Source organism: Leuciscus leuciscus, assembly GCF_965113295.1.
Source record: "Leuciscus leuciscus genome assembly, chromosome: 9".
NCBI classification, from domain to species: Eukaryota; Metazoa; Chordata; class Actinopteri; order Cypriniformes; family Leuciscidae; genus Leuciscus; species Leuciscus leuciscus.
This window is the reverse complement of record NC_138733.1, coordinates 18,243,965-18,270,980: the sequence shown is the minus strand read 5'-3', so window position 1 is coordinate 18,270,980 and position 27,016 is coordinate 18,243,965. Positions and strand designations below refer to the sequence as shown.

Here is a 27,016-nt window from a genome sequence, read left to right as displayed (position 1 = left end):
ATTTAGATATTAAAATTATTTCAATCGCATTAAACGCCAACAATAAAAAATAACTAGGTTAGCTGATTACCTTAAAGGTCCATTATATATGTCCATCAGCAGTGTTGGGGAAAGTTACTTTGAAAAGTAATGCGATACAATATTGCGTTACTTAGTTAAAGGTATAGCGGAGGATGTATTACTTCCTGGTGGGTAGTCTAAACTATTGGTCCTCCTAATTGTCAATCATTCTGGTGAATCAATCAAACTTTTCAAAAAGTGGAGAGGGCGGGTCTTATCTAAAATTTGGAAAGATCCTCCGCTATACCTTTAATGTAAAGGCCCTTTCACACCAAAAGTGAAATGAATAAGCCTCAGGCAGAAGGAAATGCAAATTCACATCTGTACAGTAGAGTGCGCAGCTCAAACTAAACTTTCAGCTGTGCTGCCATTCTGGATTGCAGAAGAATAGTGCTGAAATTCAGAACCACATACTAGCATACTACTCTTACTATTTCTACCATAGAAAGATATGGTAAAAAAAAAGTCGTACACTATGCGGTTTTGAGTTCAGCATAGGATAAAAAAGAAGAAAGTTTAACACTCTTTTTACTCTTCAGCAATGAAAACAAAATGAAATGCAAATGTGATGTTTTACTTAAGTAATTTAGCTTATTAGTATGGTTGATTTGGATCATCAAAGGACAGCATTGCAGGTTTTGCGTGATATTCTGAGTTTGCACTTCATTGTTTTTATTCATTTTGTGGAATACTGAATCTGTTTTTGTGCAGGTGAGATGAGGAAATGCTCACATTTAGTCTAGAACTACAATAACCATCATGTTTCCGGGCACACAACGCCTCTGCAAGTCAATTTATATGTCAATAAATGGAAAAACAAAGTAACTTGCATTACTTATTTGAAAAAGTAACATATTTTGCTGTAAATTTAAAAGTTATGGGTTACTTTACTAGTTACTTAGAAAAAGTAATCTGATTACATACTTGTAATGTACCAACACTTTCTCTGACGAGACTCGTTTTCCAATTTGTTCATGTGAAGTTCTGCATAAAGCCTGTCTTACAGCTTGAATTGTATTCATATATTATATTATACTCATCGACACTTTTCCATAGTGAAGGTGCTGTCACAATTACTGTAGCTTGGCAAAATTTCACAGGCGAAATCCAGTCATTGCAATAGGGGTTTTGCATGAGATTTTGCACAGATTTCGTGGTCATGCAAATTCACCACACTGGCCAACAGAAAGCTGTTTGGTTTAAAAATGACTTCTGTTTGAGCTGTGAAATGTTGCTTCTTAAATGTAATAAATGTGACCGCACTTTTAAAATGACCATGAAATCAGATTGACAATTCTTATTTTTTATGGAATATTGCAAAATATTTTTGCCCTTGTAATCGTTAATCAAAATAACTTCCCCCTCCATCTTGCAGTGACATCTCTTATCTTCTGGCGTTAGGGCGGGACAACCTGTCACTCACATGAGATCACAGCAATACCAAACCACAATCATCCAATCATTTCCCAATGGACAAAAACAAGTCCCGGCTTGTTTGATAAGCCGTTACATGCCTATAGGCTGTTACATGCCTATAGGCTATCACAATAGGAAAGAAAAGACTCAACTTTTTTTTCATGCTGACTTTAAAGTTATATTGATTGAAGTTTACGAGGGCATAGGAATTTAAAAAACATTCGCACGGCCAAATCCTTTATAATAAATACTGCAATATTTGTCATTCTTGATTTCATAATGACTTTAAGGCCACTTGTGAGAAAGTGTATATAAACAGAACAGGATTTAAAACGTTGTGTCTGATAGCAGCTCAGGTGTATTGAGAAGTGATAGTGATTGATTTATTTGGCAGGAGGGAGGAATGGATTAAACACGGGACGTGTGCAGGCTGCGAGGAGACCATGGGTTCACCGCTTCTTTATTTCCAAGCAGCAGTCAAGCTTCGGAAACTCTTTGACATTGATAGGTGGGTGTTATCAGCACATACAGCATATCATCTTATCATGAGCTCATCTATTTCCCCATTCCAAATATTTTTTTATTTTTTTTTAGTGTCTTGGAGAGCTCTGGAATCAAAACCTCATGTGATGTGTCATATAAGGTACGTTTTTGGATTCATCCATGAAACATGATGTATCACATTGAATACATTTATGAAACAACACTTCATCAATATTTCCATTATGTGATCTGCAGCATGACGACATACATGGCGCCCTGACCCCGCTGTTTGGAAACAACTTTGATTTGCAATGCGTGACAGACAGTGAGGTGAGATGAGGAATGTTAAATAAAATGTAATATTAGTCAGTAAGCAAATAAATTGAGTTGGGTTAAAAATTGACATGAAACGGAAGTTGCGATAGTGTTTTCTTACCTATTTTGATGTATATCCTAGTAAAACAGCTTATCAAACAAGAGAATAATGTAGGGGGGGGGGGGGGGGACTTGATTTTGTTCATTGATTGGATGGTTGTGGTTTGTTATTGCGGTGATATCATTTGAGTGACAGGTTGCATCATTTAAACACGTCATCAGAGAAGAGGTGTTGCTACAAGAGGGAGGGGAAGTTATTTTGATTAAATATTACAAAGACATTCATTTAAAAAAAAAATATGTGCACAGATACATTTATAATAAATACTGCAATATTCCATAAATAAGAATTGTACATTTTAAATTCATGGTGACTTTAAAAACCTATTTTGATTGTGTAAAAACAAAACATGAATGCCAAAAAAATACTGTGTACCACAGAATAATGGCAAGAAATGCTTTTCTAGTCTGGCTTGGCTTTGCGAGCATCATGCAAAAACAACATCCAGCGTGATTCACGAGGAAATAACTTTTCAGTGAATCAAAAACTTACAGCACAAGTGTAGCCAGATTACCAAAACGACTATTATGAATATTCAAAAAGTGAATATTTTTGAATCAATCTGAAATACCACCATGTATAATTTAGCATATTCACTGAGAATATGCAAGGAATGACATTATAATGGACATATACTGAGATGAATTGGGAAAATCTGTATCAACAATCAGCCCAAATTATATGAATGAATAAATAAATACAAATTACAATCAGTACTAAACCCAAAAGCATAACAGTCCTTTCACCTTTTTAGGGTCGTGAAGCGTGGGTCCAGCTGAAGATCCATCTCTTCAGGAACCAAACCCTTGGATGCCACAAACAAGAACAAGAGGAAGTGTTTAATACATTAGCGTGGTTTAACAGCCCAGGACATCCCTGTCCAAAGAACACCACCATTTTTTACGTTCCAATTAACTATGAGAATCCGCATGAGCCCTGTAACTAAGAGAAGCTGTAGCTATAGACTTTCCCTATGTTCTCGTGTTTGACTGTCCTCTTTCAGTTCTCAGACCTGATTCACTTATTTGAAGAAAAATGCTACAGTACATAATTCCTAAAGTATTCAAACTTGTGGTATTTTTCCCAATCTCAATAAATATGCAAATTACAAGGGTGTTTTGAAAGACCTTTAATGTACTCAGAATATACACCAATTGTCAATGACATTAAAGGTTCAGAATGTAATGGAATATGATGTTGAATAAAGTTTGGTGGTGGAAGGACACAGTGGTTGAACTCCTGGTTTAACTGCTGGAACTCAAATCACTCGTAAGTGAAAAAAAAAAGTATTCCTTTTTATGGTCGATGTTCCAAATATTGGCAGGCAGTAAAATGGTTTAAAATGAACAGCCAAAAGCTATTAAATATTTCATGCGAACACTCAGGATGGATGGATTCAGGAACTCACAGTTCACATTTTATTTGACATGGAATCAATTTGCCAAAAAGTACGTTTCTACACCACAGATGAAACAGAAAACAGACTATCCACTAAAATCTTTGACCAATAAAAAAAAAAAAAAAAAGAAGCTCACTGAAACCGACTAATCTGCAGCATCTGCATTCAAATAGCATTCAATATTTAAATGTGTGGTTTTCTTCACACTTCCAATTTCCCAAGGAAGCGGAGATTGAGAATCTTCAGTTGCTCATCCAGTTCCATTCTAACAATGCCGTCTTCCCCATCAATACTGAGCAGGACTCCTGTGGCCTCCCTGTCCTCTCCCAGAATCACTTTCACCTGAAGAGCACACATGTATTCATTTTAGATCAACTTTTTTTCAAATGTTACAACAAACGATTATGACACACACACACACATCATCACAAGGTTCTTAAGTCTGTTTCTCCAGTGAATTCAGCATGTATGGTTCAGTGGGAGGAGCGACATGCTTAAATGTAAGTGATATTCTGTGTGGCTCTGCTTCATTTCCAAAACTCCTCACCCCTTATCTGACAATAGCGGCATCGATGAGGAAAAAAAGATAACGGATCAAGCAAAAATTGGGCTGGTTGAGTCTCTTCACTTCAGTGTCTGTGGCATGGATTTAATTCATGAGTGATTTCAGATTGCAAAAAGGTGAATATATGCTTCATTGGTTCTTGCAGCAATTACTTTCATGGTTATGGTCTTGCAGTTCTTTAAACATGTATAAATAAAATATAAAATGCATAACAGAACAGAGTGAAAATATATTAAAAAAAATATATATAAAATTGCATGTTGCATAATGTTTAACATTGTTTTTGTTCATTTGTAAGCAGTACAAACTGGATCATAATTATCTTGCCATGATATTTAGTAGATTGGGAAATGGTTCCATAAGCAGTACCTTGTTGTTTTTGGTTGGTGTAACAGGTTCCAGGTGTTCACTTGAAATACTAACAACCTTCTCGGTGTCTTGGAGGAAAACAGAGCACATCCCCCCCTTTGTGAAAAAAAAAAACAAGAAAAAAAACCTTCCATGAATGAAACACTTTTTTCCCACGAACAAAACATGTTCAAGAGGAAACAAAGAATCAAGATATGAACCATAAAATTGAACAGGGGATAAATCTTATCACAACATGAACACACCTTATCCATTGCCAAAATCAGCCCTGGGCATCTCAAATCAACAGAATATGCAAATCCCAAACCCACATGCTTCTGCTTGTAGAATCTTTTTGACAGTCTCAGCACTCAGCATTCTACTTAAAAAAACCTTCACTCACAGTCACGCTGCGGATGATGCCGGTCTGATTGATGACACCTCCGTCCAGGAATGTGTCTTTCACACGCACCATGATATCTGTGGTAACCCAGTCATTGGAGGCCTGGTCGATGTTAGATCCAGGGGTGTGAGGGTTGTAGCCTCCCGGAGATGGAGCTCCAGGAGTCATGGGACTGTACCCTACAGGACTGGGACTCGGACTGGCCTGAGGAGCACAATTCAATACTGATTTATTCAAATAAAGAGTCCTTATTGCTCTAAGCTAGTGATGCACTGAAAATATTCAGCTGAAACAACAAAAAATAGTTTCCAGTCTCAGCCGTTTTGGAACGCCCAAAATCATTGACCAAAATAGCTACGTTTTATTCACTTTTCTCCAGTTTTGACTGTGTCAGTGTCTATTTTGTGCACAAAAGATGGATAAGCTATAACAAGTAAACAAACTATAAACTATAACTTTGACAAGATTTAGTCAAGTGCTGTTTTCAGTTGAAACGTGAACCCATCCAAGAATCGCAAAAAGCTTTGCAAACATAACACTACAAGTAAAACAATGCTTAAATTTATTGCAAAAAAACAGTACTGAACCATGAAAATGTATTGTACTTTTTAACTATAAATATGAATATATTAATTATACCTTGATCATGTTAGTTCAAAGTGCATTAAATAAGTGTAAACAGATACAACTTTAACATTTAAAAATGCATTAGTAAATGTTGAAATAAACGATATAACAATGAAGGGTAGAAATGACATAAAAATAAAAAATAAACATTTTATTGATTTATAACACAAGTCTATGATGGAGTTATCACGCATATGCAAGAGTGCTGTTTTTCCGAATATCTGCACGATCGCAAATGTGACACTGATTTTATACAACAGTTCAATAAGCAACCAGTTACTGAGTAACTTTCATAGACAACACAATCTGTTTTTGCTCCGTCAAAGAAAACAGAACAAACAGCAGAGCCGCTGCATCTCTGAGCAATACAGTGTTTTATTCCTCAAAGAATCTGCGTATTTGAACGAATCGGTTGAGTAAATGATTCAATTAGGCTACCCATTCATAAATACAGTCATTTGCCATGTTAAATTAATTAGTATTTTGAATGAATCAGTTGAATGAAGGATACAACTCACTTATCAAGACAGTGAGTTGCCGCAACCTAATAGCAGTTGTTGTTTCTTTTTTTTTTTAAAGTAGCCTATTATTTATTTTTTTCAATCATTTACTATTTCTAGATTCAAAATGTTACAGTATATTTAAAACATTGATCTCTTAATATAATTTATGCAAATATAATTGCTGTGTAAATCCATTTCTGCCACATCTGAGCTGCATTAAACAGCTCTGTAAATCCAAAAGTGGATTTTGTTGATACGGATTTCATTTTACCTGGTAATGGCTATACATACTTTTCGTTCAGATTGAATTTATTGATTAAATTTAAGAATCTGACATAAGAGGACACAGGACACAATAAATTGAAAAATACTGTTCACCTCTTGCCTTATTATGGAAGCTTGTTTCCACCACAGAATAAACCATTTTAAAAGTTTATTGCGACTTTTCTCACAATTGCGAATTTTGCAATTTAGAATTGCGATATAAACTCACAATTCTGTGTTAAAAAGATATAAAAGTTCTGCAAGTTTATCTCACATTTCTGACTTTATAACTTGCAATTATGACTTGTTTTCGCAATATTGACTTCCATTCTTTATTGCTTAGTGTTATTTCAGGGTTTGAGCTTTCGACAGAGAGCACAGTCCTATATTTTATTGTATTAGAATGACTATTTAATATCACCACTAAACTCTGACTAGGCTAGGCATGTTCCATATTAATTGCTCGAGGAACCTCAAAGCAGACATCCCAACCTGCAAAAAGTCATTTCAGGGAGGTATCCCGAAGTTGTTTCAGGATCAGTCATCAGGTATCAGGAGTTTGTTGTTTTCATATAGCCTTGCCAACTAGCTGGCCTGAATAATATGCACATGAAATGAAACTTGAACTCACCTCAACATGTCTTTTACAATCATTTAACCCACCATGGCCAATGCTGTAGTCACTGTTACAAACTGTACAGCATGCACTTTTGTGTAGTCTGGCGTAAAATGTGTCTTATACTTTCGTTTTTTTGTTCCACTCTCCCTCTGCCATGGCGCTCCTGTTTCTAGATACACTGAACTGATTAATTCGGTTCGGGAGAAGAGATAAAAGCCCACCCACACTGACAATTGACTGGTTGATTTACCGAAACAGGCCAATCAGGATGCTCTCTATCTTACATGCGCTTCATGAGGCACACACGCACACTAGCACACACACGCAAGGTCTCTCGCTCCCTCTCCGCCGTGCGCACGCTACATGGTTTGGAACACAGTCTCTGTCTCGCATGTGCGCTCTTGCTTGCTCGCTCGCTCGCTCGAGATTCCGGGAGGTTCTATCTAATATGCAGGCATCAGGGAGCCGCTATCAATATGCGGGAGACTTGGGTCTGTCAAAGCACATTTCCATTTTTGTGTATTTATTTTGTGCTGCAACATAATGTTCTAGTTGAGGTCATTTGTTGCGTAGGTAGGGCCCAAACATATACTCATGCCCAGGGGCACACATGTATATTGTATGTATACTGCATTATTTTATTTGCTTATTTTTTAGAACAGTTGATTATTTAATCAAAACAACAAAATATGTATATGAGTACAATTCGGATGCGTTTCTGATGTGTTTATATGTTTCTGTCGGCTGCATTTACATATCAATTTGCTCTCATATCATTCATTAGCTTTAAATATGCAACTTTGTTGGCTAACGAACACATAAAAGTGACCAGCTGGATATAAACTATTGCAAATAGATGGTTACAATCAAGTCAAGTCATTGTATCAAAGCAGCTTCACAGTATTAAATTAAAATAATACAACAAGGTTTGTTTCTAGTGGAATTTATTGATTGATCAAATTAAATTAAATATCCCCAAAATATCCCCAACTGAGCAAGCCAAAGGCAACAGTGGCAAGGAACCGAAAAACTCCATCAAGTGACCTAATGGTGTCCTAAAACTCCATCAGGTGACCTAATGGAGAAAAAAAACCTTGGGAGAACCCAGGCTCAGTCGAGGGCCAGTTCTCCTCTGGCATTTATGAGCTAGAGGCCGGATTGTAGTTTGAACTGTAGGATTATATGAATGCCTGGCTGAAGAAATGCGACTTTAATCTAGTTTTAAACTGGGAGAGCGAGTCTGAGCAACGAACAGTATCAGGAAGACTATTCCAGAGTTTTGGAGCCAAATGTGAAAATGCTCTCCCTCCTTTGGTGGTTCTGGATATCCTAGGTACGACCAAAAGCCTTGAATTTAGTGACAGGTTCAATCGAGTATAACACCCAGGTCTTTTACTGTAGAGGATAAAGTAACAGGACATCCTATGATGTTGGACACAGGATTTTCATAATGTGACAATCATCACATTAAACATTTGGGTAGGACTTGCATGTATTTTGAGGATGTTTGAGGTACTACTAATGTTAGTGTCCTCTCAGCCTCGACAGCAAACATACTGTTGTTCTCTACTAACGCAACATCTAGTCAACAAATATGTTACTTTATAATATGAAAACACGTACGGTAGTGTACTGTATCGATACACAGTTTTGTTGTCTATGTTTTAAATCCACATCTGATGTATCCACACCATGTAGGCGCCAGTGATGGTTTGTATTTTGTCCACTCTCATACCGTATAATGACAGCAATTTAAATGTTTGTATTCAACATTTATACAAATAAATTGAACTAACTGATTGTTAAATAAACTTTTCAGTTTTGGGCTAAATTAAAACTTTAATTTGGTTTCAGTGATACGGTTAAAAAAAATAAAAAAAATAAAATAATCTGGACTCCAGACTAACTTTTCCAACTGAGGCTAACTTTCTCAGTTGGTCACACCAGAATTAACATAGAATTAATCAGTGCATGCCGATAAACAGTTGTCTTACTCTGCATACCCTAATTTTGCACTGATGTAAAAAGACTTACAGTGGCATGAGACCTTGTGCTATCAAATGAAAGCCATAAAAAAAAAATCCTGTGTACATGACTGATAATAGGGACTTTAAGCAGCAGTTGCTGATACAACGGCGTACTGTTGCGCGTGCGCAAATTTCAGCCGTTTCACGACTACATCGTCACTGAAGCTGCAGACGCGCACAAGTACTCACACTGGGAGCATTTGTACAACGTCACAGCGGCGCCTCCAAAGCTATATATTAGTGAGCATTTTTACTATATTTGTTTTTATAAACATGATCGTCTTGAAAGTTTGTTAACACGGAGAGGTGTAACATTCGCATGTAAATGGTGAACAACAAACACAACCAAGCTAACTGCTCAGATCATGTCGTTTCAGTCATACTTCAATGTTTACAAGACGGCAAACTCTGTGGATGAAAAAAAAAAAAAAAAAAAAAAAAGCACACTCGGGTTTGATTTGGGTAGTGCTAGAGCCTATATAGGCTACCTGTCTGTGTATTACATAATAACTAAAAGAAAGTTTATATGTCATGTTTTCTAGCTAGTTTACTTCAGTTTTTTACACCATACACCATACTTTCACCCAAACTGAATTAAAAACAAGTTTAAATGGGTAAATTAAAAAAGTTTTTTTTTGTGGGAAATCATATTGTAGCGCACAGACTCTTTATAATTGTGAAATTGCTATTTTATTTTGCACTGGCAGTTATAGGGTTAACGCGGTTCGGAAAAGGCCGGGTAAAGAGAAACGAGCGAGTGAGTTAGACTGGTGCATTTTGTGTACAGTTGTTCTTGCGATCCGATTAAAAGTTCAGGAACGGAGCTTTCCTTGTCTGTCGTTCTTCAGACGTTACAATATTTATTTTGCCCATCAAAAGTGTGCTTTCACTTTAATTGAGTGTGAGCAGCGCAGCAAAAATAGACTGCGCTTCGGCACGCGACGCTCCTTCTCCCGGTGTGAATGCAATCATTGGTTAACATGCATGCCGGAAAAAATACGAGCTGCTCACTCTTGCAGTGTGAAACTGCAGTTTAACTGCTACTTCTTGACGTTCTATTGTAACCGTCTACTACAGGAGAATAGCCGATTTCGCCTAGTCGATAATACGTGACAGATTAGATACATTTCTAATGAAAGTGCAGGTAGGCAGACACCGGTTAAGTGCGTGACCACGTCAAATTTTAACTCGCACATTCTCAAAAAATGGTCGCATATGTCGACCATTTTGGTCGCAGTCTGGAGCCCTGAAAATATTTCAGTGCATTTAGTGTAAATCAACTACTTCCTTTTTTAGCTGCCAAAACATTACCTGGTAGGCCATTGGTGATGGGGTGGGGTGGTAACTGGCGGGCGAGTGCGTGTTTTGGTATCCCACTGGGCTAGGGGCTACTTGGTGGTAACTCTGAGGGCTGGGGCTGGGCTGGTAGGACCCCTGTGGAGAGGGCGCTGCATACGGGGAGAACTGGTCGGTGTTGTACCTGTAGTGCAAAAACAAACTCAGTTTAAGATGTTCGAGCCAGATCACAAGCATCTGAGCATCTGAATGAACTCTTACATGGCAGGAGTCCCAGGAGTCTGAGGGTTATACTGAGGGTTGACCTGTGGAGAGGGCACTTCTGGGTAGCCAGGAGTCTGAGGGTTGGGCGTACCACCATAGCCTTGAGGAGACGGAGAGGGCTCGTCGTCATAGGCAAACTCATATTCGTCATCGGGCCTGAAAACAGAGGGAAAATTAGTTGAAGTTGGGGTGTATGTGAAATTGTTTGTTTGCACTGATCGTCTCACTCCGCTTCTTACCGTGATGGTGTGTTTGGATTGTTGGGGTCCCATGCGCCGCTCTGACCTGGCGTCCTGCTGCCATCATGCAGAGGAGTCTGAGAGCCATAGTGAGGAGTACGGCTTCCTGTGAGCAATGAAAGACTTTTTAAAAAAAAACTAAATGTGTTGCAGAACATCAAGGTCTATAAAAATATATTGTTTCTTACCATCATGGAGGGGTGTCTGGCTACCATACATGGGAGTACGTGAGGCAGTTCCATAAATGGGCGTCTGGGAACCATACATTGGTGTTCGTAAATGGGTGGAAGACTTTCCTTGTCTTTCTTTACCGCCCCTGGTTCAAAGAGAGCAAAAAGATTGAGATATTCAGGGGAACAAAGTTCACAGAAGAAACTTGTTTTACACGACAGTCAAGATATAAAACCTACACAACAATTCAAAAGTTTAGGGACAGTAAGAGTTTTTTTGGGGGTGAAAATATTAATACTTTTATTCAGCAAATTGCTAAATAATTGATCAAAATTTACAGCTTTGCCATGAATGAAAATGTATTAAAATAGAAAAAAGTTTAAATAATTATATTTATCAATATTACTGTTAAATTACTGTATTTTTGATCAAGTTAATGCAGCCTTGGTGAATGTGAGAATGGTAGTGTAGATTCACAGATATCAACACACTAAAATAAACAATCTACTCAGGAATCTGAGGTATGCTAAATTTGCTCCAGCATTATCTTATCCCTGTGCTTTCAGAGAACTCCTACAGATAGGCATGAACTCTCAGTCACTGTTCACTGCAATAGTGTACCGGCAGACAAGAAATCCAAAAAAACATGTCAGATAAACAAACCCGTCTGCAGTGAAATGAGGCAGAACTGTCAAAAAAAGAGTTGTGGATCCATGCCAATTTTATTTATATTTTCTGTGTGGGAAACGGGCGTATCAAGAAAATTATTTAAAGGGTGCCAACACCAAAACAAAAAATAAGCATTCAATCATCTATACTAGATTATGCTATAACTAAATACAAAATACAGCTTCAAGCGGCAATCATCAGGGTCCATGCACTGCTTACATTTATATTTTATACTGGGAAAAATCTGGGGTGGCAATGCTTTCTTAGGGTGGCAGTTGCCACCCTGGTAGATCAGTGTGGTGTAAATGTGTTAAGCAGAGCTGAGAGTAATGCACTTTTAATGGTAGCTTGAAGCTGTGTCATAAATATGGAATAAACAAATGTAGAAGAAGAGTTTTTTGTTAAAAACTGCAGACAGATAACTGATAACATACACAGTTGTAAGACGCTGGCGGTCCACAGAAATAGTCTGGCAAGTTGAGTGGAGCTCTACCCTAGCAGTTGATTCTGTGGCATCCTTCACAACTCCAATGTAGCCTGTGGAATTTAATAAAGGTGTTGAAAAACTTGTGGCTATGGCATATGGCACTTAAGTCACACTTACCATGTATACATTTCATGGCATTCTATAACAAAATACCAAACCAAAGCAAATAGAGTTGGTTTCAAATAATTTAACCTTTGTACGGTCCCTGGGATATACGGACAGTCTGCCCAATCAGATCATTGTCTCGTCGTCCGCGGCCCCGACCCATGCCACCACCACCTCCTCCTCCACCTCTCTGCTGCTGACCTGGAGGGAAGACCAGAACACAACAGATAATGCCCAGTTAAAAACATAAGAGAAGCTTTTATCAATTAGATTCAAATGCTCAAAAGGCAACCAGATGTTGGCATTTGCAGTATTTGAACATGCAAACTTTTTATTAAAAACCTCAAACTTCAACCACTATGTGGCACAACCCTGTTAGTTAAATAAACACGCTTACCACCTCCGCCGGGGTGCATTGGACTGCTTATGCGTGGACTCATAGGAGCAAAGCCCCCCACTGTAAAATTGGTCACATCTCTGGGCTTTGGGAACAAAGGACAAGGACTGTTTAGTATAGGGAAGTTGGGAAAAACATAAGATTTGTCCACAGGTGTAGAACAGACATACCTTTGAGCCGCCCGCCAGAACGAGGTGACGTGCCTTACAGACAAACATGCCTCCATTTTCAACCAGCTTCTTGCAGTGAAGAAAAGCAAAGCCTCTGAAGATGTGTCGAATTTCACCTTCCCGGCCCTGACAGATTACATAAATGAGAATATTAACTTCCTTTCAGTTACACAGTAAATGTCAAAAACCTTTGTCCCAGGTCTCTGGTAGGTACCGAATGAGGTCCATCGATGACTTTCACAATATCCTTCACATGGATGTTGTTTTGCTCAGAGTCGAGAGCGACAGCAAAGCGGTTGTCCTTCCGTCTGTTCACTGCCTGGTGTCGTACGGTTAAAACTTTCCCGTGCATGTTCAGAACCTAAAAACAAATCATTGTGAAAGAAAATTTGATCAAATAAATGCAGACTTGATGAGCATAAGAGACTTTTTGCCAAAAACATTTAAAAAAAAAAATCAAACATTTGATCAGTAGTGTGGCAAAGTTATTTAGCTGGATACAGTAAATAAGGTTGTGGAGAAGCAATAATGATTTTCTCAAAGCAGGCGTATGTGAAAGCAGTGTGATAAACATTGGAATTACTTCCAATGCACACACAAACATGACCAAACAGCTCAACCCTTATGCTGATCCCTGATATCACTGTTGTCAGATGTAAATGCTGACTTGACATGTAATTGAATTACAAGCTTCGGGGCTATACTTACGCTGGGTACACACCAAAAGATAATCGGGCTGATTTTGGGCCGATTGCCCCCCTTCCGACAATCGTAGCTTTGTCTCGATTATATTGATGGTTCTACAGATTATCTTAGGTGTGTTAAGGAGTGTCTGAACCTGCTTGGAAGAACATCAGAGCCGTCCCGATCGCGAATCGTAAATATTCAACATGTTGAATATTTACGATCAGAAATCCTGCTGATGTGTGGGGGGAACCCCGAGGACAAACGCACGCACGCTCCGGAGATTATCATGTGAAACGAAACAATATCCAATCAGAAAGCGAGATGATGGAAGACGGAAGCAAAACAAATGCAGTCATGGTGCAGCACAAAGTGAAATTGATGTGGACAGCAGAGATGGAGGGATGGAAAAAAACAAAACTGTAAAAATCATTCCAAACACTATCATCGCAATTTCTTCCTGCATATCATCCGCCATGCTTATTCTGAAGTCTCGCGAGATTTCCTGTGTTCACAGTCAAGACTCTGGTTGAAAATCTGTTCGTGTGTGGTGTGCTGTCTTTGTCACATCATGGCACACCACACACTATAGGAGCAAAACGGTTAAATCTAGGATTTTTGGTCCTCATGTTTGTGGTCTATCACATTTAGAAAATCTTATAAGATGTAAAAAAAATCTTTTGGTGTGTACCCAGCATTAAACTACAATGCGGCCGCTTAGCAACATTGCCAAGATGGTCACAGAGTGAACTGACTGGCCTTAAAGGAACTACAGTGAAAAGTGTGCTATTGCTGTGAAGAATCAAATCCAGCAAGTATCCTACTGGATTTTTGCTTACGTTACAATTGAACTCGTCTGTTTCTCCTGGACTTTACCTGGAAGGTCTCTCTCTCCAGCCTGACAATGACACCTACAGTTTGGGGGTCTAACTGTACCAGCTCTCCCCACTCATGCTGGCCTCCTGCATCCACACCTGATGCAGTCTCCGAGCACAGCTGCAAGTCCCGGGGCAAGACCTTCAACTGGAGCAAAAAGAGAGACATCACATCAGACAAAGAACACACAACATTGACAACTGTATATTGTGTGTTTTTCTGAATGGGGTATTCCATAGCTTACTAGTGAAACCTACCTCATGCATGGTGAGGTCCGAGAACAGAATGACAAAGTTCTCCTCCACACGGACTATGAGGCCCGTGTCACCTTCAAAACGCCCTGCGATAACCTTCACATGGTCACCCATACGGAAGTACTTCCTCAACTCATGAGCTGGAAACTCAAGAGGGTCCTAAATAAAAACAAAGACAAGAAAGTGAAGCAGGCGGATGGATAGATGGATGGATGGATGGATACTTTATTAATCCTTCTCGGGAAATTAGATCTGTAACAATAGCAGCAACCACATTCAATCCGCACACACAGACAATCAATCAATCTATCTACCTTACTACATTAACTTTCACTAAAGCATTCTATACTCTATATATTAACTAAAAAACATGCTATATCCTATAATAATAATAATAATAATAATAATAATATTAAAAACAAATACACAAACAAAATTAACTAAAGCATACATCACCTATTGTAATAATATTAAGGACATAGGCAAAAAATATAAGAATAAATAAATAAATATAAATCAGACTCAGTTATTAATTATTGCACATTAAAGAGCCCGACAGCAGCAGGCATGAACGACTTATGTGGTTCAGTTTTACATTTAGGTGTAATCACCCTGCCACTGAACGTGCTCAGTCAAAACACCTCTAGGCATTGCAGAAAGGGATTTTCAGGAAAATTGAACTCTCACAATGTAGTCTAAAGCTTTCGCAACTCCGTTTTTTAATGACTCTAAAGACACTGAAATTGCACGCTTAAATTGCCAAAATACAATGCTTTGAGTTGATTTGCTCACCTTGAGGTCTTCATGCTTGGGCATGATGGTGATCTTGTTGCCATCCACACTCAGGATTTTGCCCTGAAGGTTGATCAACTCTCCCTCACACACCTCCACATTGTCTCCTGCCTGAAGATTGTGCTCTCGCTCCTTACCTGTAAACAAAACAAACAAATCTTTGTGATTCACTTTGCAAATATTTATGAACAAATGTACAAGCTCAGTATATCGGTACGACAAAAAGTATCATTGTCAATAATTTACAGCAATCAAAGTATGAATGTATTTTTTAAACGTATAAACATGATGAAATATGCACACACATACAAACATGCATACACACACATACATATGTATGTAAATACATTCATATACACATACTGTGTGTATACACACACACACATATAAGATATGCACCAATGCATCGGCCAATAAAAGCTATTAATTTCTCTATCAGCCATCAGCCGATTGTTTAAAAACAGCCTATAATCAGGGCCGATTATATCCGGTCAATCAAAGGGGTGCGGAAAAAAATGTGTCTGATTGCAACTCACACTGTGTGTGAAGAAAAATCTCTTGTGTTGAATTTAGGGCAAGTTAATGTGACAATAACGCATTAACAGCTAAAAACAGTCCCCCGTAGTTCAAGCCAGGGTTGCCAGGACTGTAATTTTTTTCCTATACTAAACATAATTTGTAGCGCGCCACTCATCCAATAAATCGCAAATAGTCCTGTGCTTTGTTACTTAAAATAAAAATCATCTTTCAAATTCTATCCATTTTATCATAAAATTCAAATAATAAATGGCGTTTTGACGCTCAGCATGGAGCGCCAGTCTTTTCTTCCACTTTAATACAAATTATATCTAGAAAAATATGCATGAATATCAGAAGGTATGTTGAAAGATACAGTACAACTTAACAAAATCTGTATCATGTCTCATGTAATCTCTTAATCAGTGTTTCAATGGTGGAAAGATGTCAATAAAACAGCTTGTGAACAATGTCCCTTAATGTTGCATTTACCTCTTTTTTTAATCCTCTTTTTAAAAAAAACACTCAAAAGGAGCTTATTTACTGTTAATTATATATGTTTGAATAAATTTGCAATGAAGACAAGTGCTTATGAAAACTACCTTATAGGAGCAACTGAGTTGTATACAAACATTTCAGTTTTTATTTGAGTGTAATTATTATATCTGAAAATAAATAGCATTTTAATATAATACCTCTGTTGTTAAATGTAACCTATATTATAGTGTACCAAATGAGAGGGTTCTCTGTATAGTTTGCAGCATTATTTGGGAGACATCTTTTTCGGTACTAGCATCGGCCGATATCATTCTGAGTAATCGGCAGATAAATTTAATCGGTGCATCTCAAATATATAATTTTTTACACACACACATATATAAACACAGTATATGCGCATTTTCCATGCAATAATTTTTTTATTGCACTGTTGCAGAGATCTACAGTTGTCGGGTTGTCTACCTGTTGTTTCTGTGACTACTTCAAGGTCAATACCCTCTGGCTGGTCCTCAAACTTCTCCAGCTCTGACAGAGTGGGTTTGACCCCATCTGTGATCTGTGCAAGAAGAGACATAGGTTGAACCAGTGTACCAATAAGGAGCGATTAGACAAGACATCCAGAACTAGAATGAGCGTGAAAGCTCTTACCACAGCTGACATGGCAAAGCTTTTGAACAGGAAGCCTTTGCGGCTGTAGCGATTGGCTTCAAATATCATGAAGTCACCGTCATGACTGACCTCACCGCCAAGAGACCTGTGGAGCAGAGCACATGTGTCAGTGTGGCTGACAAGTTTCAGTGGGTTGTGATTATGAGAGACTTACCTGATCTTTTCAGCATCAAATAGCCTCTGAGGTGGCCTCTTAAACTTCTTTCTCTTTGCAAACCAGTCTTTCTGTGAAATGAACAATAATGTCAGATCAGGTCACTAAAATGTCACAGTGGATATACACTACCTTTAAAACATTTTTGAATGTCTCATGTTCACCAAAGCTGCATTTATTTGATCAAAGTACAGTAAAAACAGTAATATTATAAAATATTATAATTCTATTATAATATATTTTAAAATGTAATTTATTCCTGTAATGGCAAAGCTGAATTTTCAGCAGCCATTACTCCAGTGTCACATGATAATTCAGAAATCATTCTAATATGCTGATTTGGTGCTCAAGAAACATGCACTTTAGTGTTGAAAACATTAATACATATTTATAGTAGTATAAATACACTGTGATGACATAACCCACCATACTCATCCTCGCTTTGATGCGATCCAAATCAATACGAGGAATCATTTTCAGTGAGATCGTATTCTGGCTCGGTTCAACGTAGTCCACCTGACAAAGGCAAATTATTAGATACATACATAAAACGTTCTCCTGGCACAGAGCTGTAGTGAAAACCTAAAAATTAAATTCAACTGAACCAACAAAAAAAAAAAAACACCGTAGTTGTTTCTTAATGACCATATAGCCAAGTGTTATGGTGTACCCACCTGGGCAATGTCATCTTTATAAAGGCCTCTCTTTAGACGAACCCAAGATTTGGGTTTAAGGTTAGTCACTTCCTTAACCACTTTCAGCACATCAGTCATCTCTTTAATGGGCACCATCTGCTGATTCCAAAAGCCCATGCGCAGGTTTCCAACACCCTCAATGGCAGCCTTGACGTGGGTCTGCTTGTACGCCTCCACATAGATATAACCTTTGACATGCTCAGGGGCCACCACTGATTTGATTTGAAGTGGCTGTGCAGAGAAACAAAGCACAACATTTTAGTACGACACACCTTCAAGCAAACATTGTTATGCTAAATGTACTGTCTGCATTGCAGTTTTCTTCTCTCTTGGCCTACAATGTAAAAAAAAAAAAAAAAAAAAAATTGACAGAGAAATCTAGTTTAAGAAAAACATCAAGGTGCAAGGAAAGGTTTTACACAATGCACCTAAGTTTGTTCATAAAGTTTCGCACCTATGGAAAACCTACCGTGTCGGTGCACTGATAAGCAATGAATTTTCGCATCAAGGCGATGGCAGTAGCTCTCTCCTCTCCAATCTACAGAGAAACAAAAGAATTAAACTGTGCACATACTGCAGCCTCATCATAAGCCATTTGTTAGATATGTCCAGAACTAACCTTACACTTAACGGTCCACAAATTAGGATCCCTGCAAGAGAACAATCTCTTAACACAAGCCCAGTGGTCTTATATGTATATAGATTTAATTCAGCACATCTAATGATCAAAAAATGGATTTTGTTTTTCATACTTGACCCCAGGAAGCAACTGCTGCTGGGTGATGTCATCAGAAAGATCTTCAGAGCCGCCATAGAAACTGAAGTAAACAACAGAACAAGAATGTTTAGCTCAAAGCAAAAAGGTTCATTAAGTTAACCAACATTCCTTTAATTGCCAAACTGGCAACTGCTGAAGTCAGTCACGCGTTTCATTAAAGTACAATGCACTGAGTACGGATGAACTCTTGATGACTTACTGTTCGCCTCCTGAGGACTTGGCATATTTCCTCATGTAATACTCCCCCAGAGCTTCCTCACGGGAATCCCTATAGAGGAACAGCCAGTTATTTAAAATGACCTCCATTCTTCAGATTCAGCCATGCAAAAGTGTGTTTAGTGCAATTGTCACACCTCCAGAGATTCTGCAACCTCCTTGAACCAGAGTGATCCTCATCTAAGACTGTTTGGTCAATGTTGGACACTAACGGATGAAAACAGAATAAGCAACTAAATGACAAAAATAAAAAAAATATCGTGGCAAGATTTTTTTTTTTTTTTCAAAAACTGCAGTAGCTGTGTTTATATGCAGTGTAATAATCCATTAATAATTTAACTACTAGTGCCTCAAGCGGAATACACCGATTAATCTCGATCCAAGTAAATTTTCTAACACATTGAAAGAGGTGGTGCAGAACTTAAAGGGATAGTTCACCCAAAAATGACTACTTCACCCCAAAACAATTCTGTCATCATTTACTCACCCTCAAGTTGTTCCATTTCTTTCTTCAGCTGAACACAAAAGATGATATTTTGAAGAATATGGGTAACCAAATAGTCGATGAGCCCCATTGACTTCCGTAGTATGTAAATATTAAATGACTATGGAAGTCAATGGGGCCCGTCATCTGTTTGGTTACAGACATTCTTCAAAATCTCTTCTTTTGTGTTCAAAAGAAGAAAGAAATTCATGCAGGTTTGGAACAACTTGAGGGTGAGTAAATGAGGACAGAATTTTCATTTTTGGGTGAACTAGCCCTTTAACAGAAGATTTTTTGAAGATTTTTTTAACATATTGTTTGCAAGAAAATGTCATAAAAAGTACACTACCATTCAAAAGTTTGGGGTCGTGAGATTATTTAATGTTTTTGAAAGAAGTCTCTTATGCTCACCAAGGTTGCATTTAGTAGATCAAAATAAAGTAAAAACAGTAATATATGGTGAAATATTATTACAATTTAAAATCTCCTTTTTTATTTGAACGCATTTGAAAATTTTATTTCTGTGATGCTGAATTTTCAGAATGACTTCAGTGTCACATGATCCTTCAGAAATCATTCTAATATGCTGATTTGCTGCTCAAGAAACGTTTCTTATCTCATTAAATAGTCGTGCTGCTTATTTTCATGGAAACTGTGATGCCTATTTGAATGATTCTTTGATTAATAGAAAGTTCAAAAGAACAGCATTTATTTGAAATATAAATCTTTGTAATATAAATGCATTTACTATCACTTTTAAATCAATGTAATGCATCATTGCTAGGCTTGGGTATCGAGTATCGACTGGAACCGGGACTAGCTTTGCGATTTTCCCGGAATCGTTCAAAAGTTTAAATTTCGATTCCTAGTTTCGATTCACAGTCCGCCGACCGGAAGAAGAAACCGCTGTCTAAGTCATTTCTAGCCCTATTCTGAACTGAAGTAACTACATAATCGATTTCAAACTGCCAAATGTTAACTCGCTGACACTTTAGTTAAACATTTGTAACGTACACACGGCATGGTAAATGCGTGTACTAGCACAGGTGTAAGCGTATATTGATTGTTATGCTAAACTGCGAACCGACACATTTTATGAGACGCTGTGTGAGTTGCCTTATTAACTCACACAGCGTCTCATAAAATGTATTCAGAGCAAACAACCCTGACGTTAAACCTTAAAAACGTACATATGATGTTTTCTTATTCTTCGGTATCTTGCAAGTTGCAACCATATTCTCTCGTCCTCTGCTCGTCCGTTTGAAAACTGCGCGCGATGCCGGCGAACGTAAAAAAATATATATTCATGAAAACACATTTACGACCTGCCAACTCTCACGCATTTACCGTGAGACACACGCAATTGACACTTCTCACACCACACATCCATTTTCTCACGCACAATAAAATCGTGAAGCAAAGAGGACACGGAGACCGACAGACTAGACAGAGCAGTTACTTTATGATATACAAAAAAATCTCAGCTCTCAGATTCTGTCAATTTTATTACGAAATTCAAACAATAAATACCGTTTTGGCGCTTGTAACTGTGACGCGACAGATCCCTAGCGCACGTGAACCGATCATCTCGACTAGCTAATAGTAAATAAACACGAACACTGTTGAAAGATACAGTAGACTACAACTTACCTAACTGTATATTCCTCATACATAATATCGATCAATGAGTGTTTTTTATCAGCGTGAAGAGGTCAATAACATAGCTGGAGAACAATTATGTCATATTTACCTCAGGAAAGAAATTGAATGAACATATAGGCTATAGCACATAGTTGGCAAGAAAAAAAGAGCTACAGAGAGTATTTTGCTAAATATGTGTACTATATTACATATTTATTATATTTGTACTTATATCATTAAATAAAGTTGTTATTATAATAAAAATAAAAAAAACATTATATTTAATTTTAGTTATTTTTAACCTTAAATAATACTGCCAGCTGATAGGGCTCTCTGTGTGTTTACAGCATTAGGTGAGTTGTTTTTTTCTTGAGAAAAATTAACGCCTATCTTGAGTACCTAATATTTATCCAAATGAGTCAATATTAAATCAAATCACAATAACTGAATTGAAATGAAATAATAAAAAAGCGTAGCTTACCAGAAATTGTACCATGTAAACATTGTAACATGTTGTTACTAAACCTAATAAAATTCAGTTTAGTTACTAAAATGTTAGTGACAATCACATACAATACAATACACTTATTGTGATGCAATTTTTTTTATATTTCAATTGATGGAGAAGGTCAGACTATTTCCTTCAGAAAGACCGTTGGTTAGCTAGCTCATTTAAAATGTCAAAAAAGTTGTTTAAAATAGATTTGACATTTATATTGTAGTTGAAAACAGCCCTGTGAGAAATTCATAGTAAATTTCATAAAAAGTAAAAAGTTCATAGAATTAAAATTGATCTAAACTTTTTTGACCCTGCCTCTTAAAAGAATCGGAATCGAGAATCGTTAGGAACCGGAATCGAAACAAGGAATCGGAATCGTTCAAATTCAAACGATACCCAACCCTAATCATTGCTAAAACCTTACTGACCACAGTGGCTTGAATGGTAGTGTACATTCAGAATCTGCAATGGACTAAACTTATTCAGATTTACCTAAAGCAGTGCATATAAACACAGCTATTGAACACATGGTTGATGCATAATAAAAGTGAATATCCATGCACACCAGAAGATTTATGCACATACCTTCAGCCTCTTCTGATCAAATCCAGTGTTGAGGGAGGAAGGGAGGAACATGAACCATAATACAAAGTCATGTGTACACAGCAATTTCAGGCAAGGGCATAAACAGGACCAGGTAAACAGAAAAAAAAAAAAAAGGCAATTACCACTGATGGGCAGGCATAGACATGTGATATATTTTTAAAGATGGAAACTACGTGATAATGATGTCATGTCACTGTTAGCTTATGCAATACAATAAGCACAATTGAATACAATCAAAATAAGGTATTGGGTTTTCTTTTTTGTTCAAAGGAGCATTTTCAGGCAAATGACCATATATGGTTCCCTTTCAGAACTCAGTCAGTCCCCAATATACAGTCCCCTGTTTAATGAATGGTGTATTTTATAATGAATGGTGTATTTTATTAACTTTACCCTTACTGAATATGTTGATGATGCAAAAATATGTAAAGCAAAAAATGTATTTGCCATCCATGCTCCTTGTTTAGAAATGTAAACAAATTTAACATTTGCCAAACAGCTTTAGACGTCACAAACAGATGTTAGAGGGGTGCAGATTATGGGAATGGATTTTACCGAATGTGAAAATGATTTGAAATTAATCATTCAATTAGACAGAAAAAACAGAGAAATCTGGAGTTGGTTTACCGTTAACTGAAGGAGGCATGCACAAGAAATAAAGAATCAATGAGAGCAAGAAATACATTCAAATTACCGGCATCAGTTTATACAACATTTAATGTACAGCCTGTTGTTATTTCACTTAAAATGCCTCCATTTCTTATTTTTTTAAGCTATGGATATAATATAAAGCATACAGCACATATTGGCAACACAATATCAACAGAGATTTTATCTCCACCTGCAAGTTTATATTAGGCATATATACGGGAAACATCATTACATCAACTATAAAATAAGCAGTAAATGTATATAACTAATTCAGTAATTTCAGCAAAACATGCAGAAATAATTAAAAATGTCACACCTTTTTCTAAAATGTCTTCAGCACCATCCTCCCATGGATCTTCATCATCATACTCATCATCAACATCTAGTCAAACAAAGATACATCTTTATACATATACTTTTCAGGTATGCAAAAAAGGCCAAATATGTTATAAATTAATTTAATATAAGAAATATATGTTGGTGAGGGGGTTTTCGAACCTGCTTCGTCCAAGATGAAGCCACCATGCCGAGGTTTTTTCCTGGGCCGGTCCTCATCCTCTTCTTCCTCTTCATCATATTCCTCCTCATCCTCCAAATCTTCTCCCTCCTCCTCAGCAGCCTTGTCACTGCCAGTTATACTGCCCTGATTGTGAGGGAGATTGTGATGTGAGGGATGTGCTTTTGACTATGGTACAGGCAAATCTAGATCTGTACTCACAACAAAAATCCAGAAAATCACATTGTATGATTTTTAAATAATTAATTTGCATTTTATTGCATGACAAGTATTTGATCACCTACCAACCAGTAAGAATTCCGGCTCTCACAGACCTGTTAGTGTTTCTTTAAGAAGCCCTCCTGTTCTCCACTCATTACCTGTATAAAAGACACCTGTCCACACACTCAATCAAACAGACTCCAACCTCTCCACAATGGCCAAGACCAGAGAGCTGTGTAAGGACATCAGAGATAAAATTGTAGACCTGCACAAGGCTGGGATGGGCTACAGGACAATAGGCAAGCAGCTTGGTGAGAAGACAACAACTGCCGGCGCAATTATTAGAAAATGGAAGAAGTTCAAGATGACGGTCAATCTCCCTCTGTCTGGGGCACTATGCAAGATCTCACCTCGTGGGGCATCAATGATCATGAGGAAGGTGAGGGATCAGCCCAGAACTACACGGCAGGACCTGGTCAATGACTTGAAGAGAGCTGGGACCACAGTCTCAAAGAAAACCATTAGTAACACACTACGCCGTCATGGATTAAAATCCTGCAGCGCACGCAAGGTCCCCCTGCTCAAGCCAGCGCATGTCCAGGCCCGTCTGAAGTTTGCCAATGACCATCTGGATGATCCAGAGGAGGAATGGGAGAAGGTCATGTGGTCTGATGAGACAAAAATAGAGCTTTTTGGTCTAAACTCCACTCGCCGTGTTTGGAGGAAGAAGAAGGATGAGTACAACCCCAAGAACACCATCCCAACCGTGAAGCATGGAGGTGGAAACATCATTCTTTGGGGATGCTTTTCTGCAAAGGGGACAGGACGACTGCACCGTATTGAGGGGAGGATGGATGGGGCCATGTATCGCGAGGTCTTGGCCAACAAAGAGCACAAAGAGAGGCCCTGTCCTTCCCTCAGTAAGAGCATTGAAGATTGGTCGTGGCTGGGTCTTCCAGCAAGACAACGACCCGAAACACACAGCTAGGGCAACTAAGGAGTGGCTCCGTAAGAAGCATCTCAAGGTCCTGGAGTGGCCTAGCCAGTCTCCAGACCTGAACCCAATAGAAAATCTTTGGAGGGAGCTGAAAGTCCGTATTGCCCAGCGACAGCCCCGAAACCTGAAGGATTGGAGTATGGAGGTATGGAGGAGTAGGCCAAAATCCCTGCTGCAGTGTGTGCAAACCTGGTCAAGAACTACAGGAAACGTATTAATTGCAAACAAAGGTTTCTGTACCAAATATTAAGTTCTGCTTTTCTGATGTATCAAATACTCATGTCATGCAATAAAATGCAAATTATTTACTTAAAAATCATACAATGTGATTTTCTGGATTTTTGTTTTAGATTCCGTCACTCACAGTTGAAGAGTACCTATGATACAAATTACAGACTTCTACATGTTTTGTAAGTGGGAAAACCTGCAAAATCGGCAGTGTATCAAATACTTGTTCTCCCCACTGTACATACCAGGGGAGTCAATTGGGTATGGCAGGGTATGGCGGCTACCATACCTTCGCTGGCTGATCAGGTCAATGCAAGTAATACATTTTTATTGCAGGATTAACAGAGTTAACTTGCTATGCATGTCTTACATAATTTGTATTGTTAAATAAAACAGAAAAGTAAGTAAATTAAAGCGATCTGGTTGTTATATTCATGTCACACGAGTTCAACGGCACTGCCAAAGTGTCCATTTACAACATGATTGTGCAGAGTTGAGTATTGTAGCAAGTCAATCACAGAAATTTTTGTTTAAAAAATAATGTCCAACCAGAGGTGTTTAAGTTACCAGTAGTGAGAATCTGCTCAATATCTCTCAAAACCCTGAATGAGTTTATATATAGCAATAATATATAACATGAGTGCATGTGCAGCAAGTTCTGCACATGCACAAATCCCATAATAACAAAGCGGAGACACAGCGACAACTTAAATAAAAGATTCATTGCGCAGATTTGACAGATTCATTGATTAAAACGGGAGTTCTCACACTCAATGAGTTTGCGCTGAACTGACTGACAACTTCAGTGATTATAAAGGAAGCGCTCTTTATTCACTCTCTAATTTCATTCACAATTTGGACAAAAGTTTTGGTTTTTCATGAGACTTTTCCTACATACTTCAAGGACAAACATAGATTTTTTTTATTTTATACAAGTGATTGCTGGTCACTATTCTGCTGGCCATAGTGGTAATTAAAAAATTTTAGATTTTTAAAAATGTTCCATCAAGTGTTTTCCTGCATGGTGAAAGTGAGAGTTTTTACAAAATGAGGACACGCTTTGAAAAATTGAAAAAATTTCACATTAAAAATAACATTAAAATTGGATAATATTCAGACTTTTGAGCTTTGAAGTGCTGGAGTTGTGTTTACTTAAGTAGCCTACTTGAAAGTGGGACTGTCACTGTCACATCGAGGGAGTAAGATTAGAGGATGTCATCAGAGTCTGCCATCCCTCAGCTTATATAAGTATGTGTGCATTTGTATTTATTTATATATAGATTTTTTGAAGATCAGTGGTAAAGCACGGTTCTGGCTACCATACAAAGGTACATTAACTTCCAGCTGTTTTATGATAAACACATTGAAGGAGGAGCTGTTTGTCTCACCTCATTCTCTTCCACTTCCTCAGCCTCCTCAGCCTCGCTGCTCCCAGCACTCTGATTATCGGAGAAATCACTGTCTTCGCTGTCGGACATCTCTTTGTTTTCTTCTTTCCGTGTTATCCAGACGGGAATACTACTGGATAAACCACATAAATTACACGTAAAATGCGATTAATAAATAACAAAGACAAATAGATGGAAGATTCGATCATGGACATCACACTATACATGCTAGAAGAGTGTGCACAAAGCGAATGATGCGAGTCATGACGTTTACGCTGCGATTTGATTAAACACAGTATGTTAGCTCTTTACTAGCATGCATAACACGACTTGCATGTTTAAAACTACAGATACACATTAATAGTCTATCTAACTTGGTCCGGTTTTCTTGCATTTTATTTGTTTACTGTGATGTGATGTGCTCTAGCTAATGCTGCTAAATCCAGCCGATAAGGTATTAGCACATGAGCTGGATAACCTACACCTTATTTTACAAATAAAACTCCGTCGTTTAATTGCGACAGTCATGTCTTAATTCATCACAAACCCCATATACCGCTAAACATATTATTAAAAACGAGTAAAAAGTCTTCTTACCCTTAAACAGCTGTCTGGTTTTGCTTCTATCAGGTAGCGAGGGCCAATGTTGTTTTCTTTCCTTAAACTTCCGCAAGCAAGACGCAGAGCGAGAGCTGCACGGCGCCCTCTCGTGCTTGGGAGGAAA

At 37.9% G+C, this 27,016-nt stretch overlaps 2 protein-coding genes across 2 annotated transcripts in view; one reads left to right on the top strand and one right to left on the bottom strand.

The window, feature by feature from the left end:
* The window catches only part of rnaset2l (ribonuclease T2, like), a 4,975-nt gene extending 1,357 nt beyond the window's left edge, over positions 1 to 3,618 (top strand). Inside the window, exons 7-10 of the mRNA XM_082179063.1 lie at positions 1,871 to 1,984; positions 2,071 to 2,119; positions 2,215 to 2,289; positions 3,150 to 3,618. Coding sequence (XP_082035189.1) covers positions 1,871 to 1,984; positions 2,071 to 2,119; positions 2,215 to 2,289; positions 3,150 to 3,341 — 430 coding nt within the window. The 3' untranslated portion in view covers positions 3,342 to 3,618. The remainder of the gene's footprint in view (positions 1 to 1,870; positions 1,985 to 2,070; positions 2,120 to 2,214; positions 2,290 to 3,149) is intronic.
* On the bottom strand, positions 3,510 to 27,016 carry supt5h (SPT5 homolog, DSIF elongation factor subunit). Its single transcript, XM_082179066.1, has 30 exons — positions 26,890 to 27,016; positions 26,293 to 26,425; positions 23,460 to 23,604; positions 23,278 to 23,343; positions 22,290 to 22,301; positions 19,218 to 19,287; positions 19,064 to 19,132; positions 18,839 to 18,904; positions 18,706 to 18,736; positions 18,556 to 18,624; positions 18,066 to 18,317; positions 17,818 to 17,907; positions 17,392 to 17,462; positions 17,217 to 17,322; positions 17,031 to 17,124; positions 15,555 to 15,691; positions 14,766 to 14,921; positions 14,509 to 14,655; positions 13,163 to 13,309; positions 12,949 to 13,074; positions 12,779 to 12,863; positions 12,469 to 12,582; positions 12,224 to 12,326; positions 11,138 to 11,265; positions 10,950 to 11,055; positions 10,708 to 10,866; positions 10,462 to 10,630; positions 5,111 to 5,314; positions 4,729 to 4,824; positions 3,510 to 4,136 (listed from the first exon to the last, which is right to left on the bottom strand). Exons 2-30 carry the CDS (start codon positions 26,380 to 26,382, stop codon positions 3,996 to 3,998), a joined length of 3,249 nt encoding a protein of 1,082 aa, XP_082035192.1. The 5' UTR covers positions 26,383 to 26,425; positions 26,890 to 27,016; the 3' UTR covers positions 3,510 to 3,995.

Coding starts and splice junctions, on each gene's coding strand:
- supt5h (XM_082179066.1), bottom strand. CDS start 26,382: ATGTCCGACAGCGAAGACAGTGATTTCTCCGATAATCAGAGTGCTGGG. Junction 17,908..18,065: donor ATAAAGATGACATTGCCCAG/GTGGGTACACCA, acceptor TGCCTTTGTCAG/GTGGACTACGTTGAACCGAG. Junction 13,075..13,162: donor TCATCGATGGACCTCATTCG/GTACCTACCAGA, acceptor GTAATCTGTCAG/GGCCGGGAAGGTGAAATTCG.